We start from the raw sequence: 4,908 nt of genomic DNA on the forward strand, positions 1-4,908 counted from the left end.
AGGGGACAGGACGGGTGGAGGTGGCACTGGGGCACACGGAGGTGGCACTGGGGCACACGGAGGTGGCACTGGGGCACACGGAGGTGCCCAGGGCGCTCCGGGGCTCTCCAAGCACGGAGCTCCGGGCAGGGATGGGCACAGCAGGGAATTGGGGTGCCAGGCGGGATAACGGAGCTGTGGGGTTGGCACAGACCCCCTGTGGAGGGTGGGGATGGTGCTGAGGAGGGGTTTGGGGACAGAGGTGTCACCTGGGGACCTGCTGTCACCCTCCAAAAATCCCTTCCCGCTGCTCTCCAGCCCCTTCCAGCGGTTCGGATTTCCTGTAGCAAATTCCCCTTTTCTTCATCACCCCGGAGGATGGGAAAGAATCAGAATCCCTGGAAGGATGCGAGCGTGGCAGGGGCCAGGAGCTGGATCCCAAATCCCAAATCTCCAACCCCAAATCCCATCCATCCCAAACCCCCAGGACCCCCCTGCATCCCAATCCCAACTTAGCAATACTTGTAGGATCCCTGGAGCCCCGAACCCCGCTGCCCTCTGAGCCTCCCTCAGCCCCTTTAGCTCATAAAGCTGGCCCTTTATTTTGCTATTTACATGCCTTAATATATGTTTGATGGAAATTCTACATTTATAATATATATCTATATTTGGTTTTCCTCTTCTTTTCCCGGGAAAAAAGCTTGTGCCGAGCTCTCTCTTCTCCGCAGGATTTGTTGGCGGCAGCCCCGCCAACAAAAAAAAATAAATAAAGATTCTTTGCCAATTTATCAGAGGGGGAAGGAAATAAAAAAAATAAAACAAAAAAAAAAAAAAAAAAAAAAGAAGAAGAAAAAAAAAAGGAAAAAAACCTATTTAAAAATATATATCTATTTTTTCTGCTTTTATTAAAAGCAAATTTATTTAAAATAAAATATACAGAGACTGTAAGTTTGAAAAGAGGATGAGTTTATTTCCCCGTGTCCCCTCTCGGGTCACTGGGGCAGACCCCCCCCCTTATTTTGGGGACACCTTGGGGACATCCTGGGGTGGCTGTGGGGCAGCAATTCCCATCTCCAGGACCCAAAGCCACCAGCTGCTGTCCCCAAGGTGTGACCCAGCTGTGATTTTATTTTATTTAAAAAAAAACAATAATAAAAAAAAAGGAAACCAAACCTTAATCAATTAATTTTATTTTGGTTATTATTTTTCATAAACACTTCATAAAGCAGTGACTTGTTAACCCGGAAAGGATTTGCATCGGGAGGAAGTAAATAAAGAAAGAAATAAATAAATCTATTTATGCATTCGGAGAGGGTGGGACGGGAGGGCTTTGGTTTTCTGGGATATTTTCCTAGCGGTAGAGAAATAAAAATATCTATGAAACAACAACATTTTCCTGTCTTTTTTTTTTCCAGGGGTGGGCTTGGATGTGGATTTTAATTTGTGTTGGAGAAGCAGGGGGTGATGGGGCTCCAGAGGCAGCTGCTCCTCCCTCTCCCTGATTTTTTGGGATTTATGTTCGCACTAGGGTTGGGTTTGGTGGAGGGATAGAATTCCCATCCCTGGGCAGTTGTGGGATAAATGTTGGGTTTGGGTGGCTCTGGGGTGACAGAGCTGACACAGGGGCCCTGTGCTGGGTCTGGAGGAGCCGATATTCCCGCAGCAACCAGTAAGTCCCAGGAGTTCGGAGATTCCCAAAACTCTCCAACGGGGCAGCCTGGGATCCACGGGATCCATGGGAATCTACACGAGCTGTGATTCCTGGGAACACTGCAGGGACCTCTGCTGTCCCCTCGGTGCCACTCAGCCACCCCAAGGAAGCCACAATCTCCCTGGTTTTCCTATTTTCGGGATCCATCCCATCCCATCCCATCCCATCCCATCCCATCCCATCCCATCCCATCCCATCCCATCCCATCCCATCCCTTCCCATCCCAGGGAACCCATCCAACGGGACAGGGAGGACAGGACCAGCAGGGTCTGGTGGCCATGAGCCACTGTGTCCGCCTTGGAGCCACCATGTCCACTTAGGGCCACCACATCCTCCCTAGGGCCACCGTGTCCTTTCTGGAGCCACCATGTCCCCCTCAAGCCGCTGTGTCCTCCCTGGAGCCACCATGTCCCTCAAGAGCCACCATGTCCCCCCAGGAAATCCCGTGTCACTCAGGAGCCCTTGTGCCCCTTCTTGAGCCCCCATGTCCCTTCTGGAGCCACCATGTCCTCCTCGGATCCATCACATCCCCTCTGGAGCCACCATGTCCCTTCTGGAGCCCTTGTGTCCCTTCCGGAGCCGCCGTGTCCCTGTGCAGCCGCCGTGTCCCGCGGCGGTGGCACCGTGGGCGTTCCCGGGCCGTTAATGATTCCCAGGATGACGTGGGGACTAAAGGGCTTTTCCAAGGGTCACTCTGCGAGTGGGGCCACCCTCGCCCGGCCCCGTCACCGCCAAGATGGTGTCCCTGAGCGACTTCCAGCGTAAGCAGCGCGGGGTGGTCGTGTCCCCATGGGAATTCCCCTCCCGGCTGGAATTGGGGATCTGGGATCTCCGTGGGGACCTTTGGCAGATCCCAGTCCCGGCTGGGATCCCCCTGGATGGGGTGGTTGGGGTGAGGTGGAAAAGGGGATGGGCTGGGGGTGGGGAGATTCTCCAGGATCATCCAGGGATCGTCTCCAGCTTTTCCTGGAGGGAAAGGGGAAAGGGAAAGGCTCGGGGAAAGGCTGGGCAGGGATTTCCCGGGGAGTTTTCCTTTGTGGCTCCTGATTTATCCGGTGCCCTCGGGGGTTTCTGGGGCACCTACCTACCTTGGCCTGGGCACAAAGGGTGGTCCTGAGGTTTGGGGGAAAGCCCAAAGGGTATTTTTGGGGAGGAGCGGGACAGGGAGGTGCTGGGACCCCGGTGTGGAGCCTCTGCCCGCCCGTTTTCCACAGGGATCGGAGTGGGCCTGGTCGGCTTTGGCCTCTTCTTCCTCCTCTTTGGGATCCTCCTCTACTTCGACTCGGTGCTCCTGGCTTTTGGGAACGTGAGTAGGGCCGGCCTGGGGGTCCCCACAGCGGGATCAAGGAGCGGCCCTGACCCTCTCCCCTCCCTCCTCCCAGCTCCTCTTCCTCTCCGGCTTGGTCTTCATCATCGGCTTCCGGAGGACCTTCACCTTCTTCTTCCAGCGGCCCAAGCTGAAGGGCACCAGCTTCTTCTTCGGGGGGCTCATCGTGGTCCTCATGCGGTGGCCGATCCTGGGCATGCTGCTGGAGGCCTACGGCTTCATCTCCCTCTTCAGGTGAGGGACGGGATCCTGGGGATGGGATCCTGGGGATGGGATCCTGGGGAGGGGATCCCTGGGATGGGATCCTGGGGATGGGACCCCTGGGATGGGATCCTCATGATGGGATCCTCATGATGGGATCCTGGGGATGGGATCCTCGGGATGGGATCCTCATGATGGGATCCTCATGATGGAATCCTCGGGATGGGATCCCTGGGATGGGATTCTGGGGATGGGATCCTCATGATGGGGTCCTCGGGATGGGATGCTGGGGATGGGGTCCCAGGGATGGGATCCTCGGGATGGGATCCTCAGGATGGAATCCGGGGGATGGGATCCTTGGGATGGGATCCTGGAGATGGGATCCCTGGGATGGGATCCTGGGGATGGGATCCTGGGGTTGGGATCCTCATGATGGGGCTCTCGGGATGGGATCCTCAGGATGGGATCCTGAGGTTGGGATCCTGGGGTTGGAATCCTCATGATGGGGTCCTCGGGATGGGATGCTGGGGATGGGGTCCCAGAGATGGGATCCTCTGGATGGGATCCTGGGGATGGGACCCCTGGGATGGGATCCTGGGGTTGAGATCCTGGGAAGGGGGTCCTGGGGATGGGATCCTGGGGAGAGGATCCTCATGATGGGATCCTCATTATGGGATCCTTAGGATGGGATCCTCATGATGAAATCCTTGGGATGGGATCCCTGGGATGGGATTCTGGGGATGGGATCCTTGGAATGGGATCCCTGGGATGGGATCCTGGGGAGGGGATCTTCATGAAAGGAACCTCAGGATGGGCTCCTTGGGATGAGATCCTCGGGATGGGATCCTCGGGATGGAGCCTGTCCTCAGGATGGAATCCCGGGGATGAGATCCTCGGGATGGAGCCTGGGCTCGGGGGATGCTCCCCAGAGCTCAACGGGGCCTTTTGTGTCCACACAGGAGCTTCTTCCCAGTGGTTTTCGGGTTTTTGGGCTCGCTGGCAAACATCCCCCTGCTGAGCCAGGTGAGAGGGGGCTGGGGACCCTCGGGGAGGGCAGTGCCCGGCTGGGATCCGTCCCCACGGATGGGATTGCGCAGGAAATGTCACCGTGGAGTCCCCAGAGCTGGCCGGGTGGATGCTCCCGCTAATCCTGGTGTGTCCCTGTCGCAGCTCCTGCAGAAGATGGGGGACAGCGGCTCCATGGTGTGACCTGACCAGCTCTGGGCCGAGTGGCTGCGATGGGACACGGTGAGAGAGCGCCAGGTCTGGCTGTCCCCAAGAGCTGGTGACTCTTTTGTCCCCAGGACCCTCAGTGCTGGCCAGAGCCACCCCCCAGCAGGGACGGCGTCCCCTCACTGTCCCCCGGAGCTCCTGAGCCAGGCTCCGGGGTCCAAGGGCTGTGCCAGGCTGGATTCTGGAATTCTTGCAGTTATTTAATTCTTTTCTGTGAAAGATTTAATTTAATAAAAAAATATCTGAGAGCGAGCTCACACTCGGCTCCTTCCCCACGGCTCAGGGCTTGTCCCAGCGCTGGCACCTCCCGATGTCACCAGGAGTCACCGTGGCCATGGCTGGAGGTGGCACAGGGACATTTCCATGGCTGAGGGTGGCACAAGGACATTCCAGAGGCTGGAGGCGGCACAGGGACATTCCCATGCCTGGAAGTGGCACAGGAACCTTCTCCTGGCCA

General features: G+C 56.9%; 1 protein-coding gene across 1 annotated transcript; it reads left to right on the forward strand.

Annotated features, from left to right (window-relative positions):
• The first annotated feature begins 2,358 nt into the window (after positions 1-2,358).
• GOLT1A (golgi transport 1A) lies at positions 2,359-4,703 on the forward strand. Its single transcript, XM_064399097.1, has 5 exons — positions 2,359-2,451; positions 2,905-2,996; positions 3,073-3,251; positions 4,178-4,241; positions 4,389-4,703. The coding sequence occupies exons 1-5, from the start codon at positions 2,427-2,429 to the stop codon at positions 4,425-4,427; spliced, it is 399 nt and encodes a 132-aa protein (XP_064255167.1). The 5' UTR covers positions 2,359-2,426; the 3' UTR covers positions 4,428-4,703.
• The last annotated feature ends 205 nt before the right edge of the window (positions 4,704-4,908 follow it).

The sequence above is a fragment of the Passer domesticus genome, chromosome 25, assembly GCF_036417665.1.
Source record: "Passer domesticus isolate bPasDom1 chromosome 25, bPasDom1.hap1, whole genome shotgun sequence".
In the NCBI taxonomy this organism is placed as follows: domain Eukaryota; kingdom Metazoa; phylum Chordata; class Aves; order Passeriformes; family Passeridae; genus Passer; species Passer domesticus.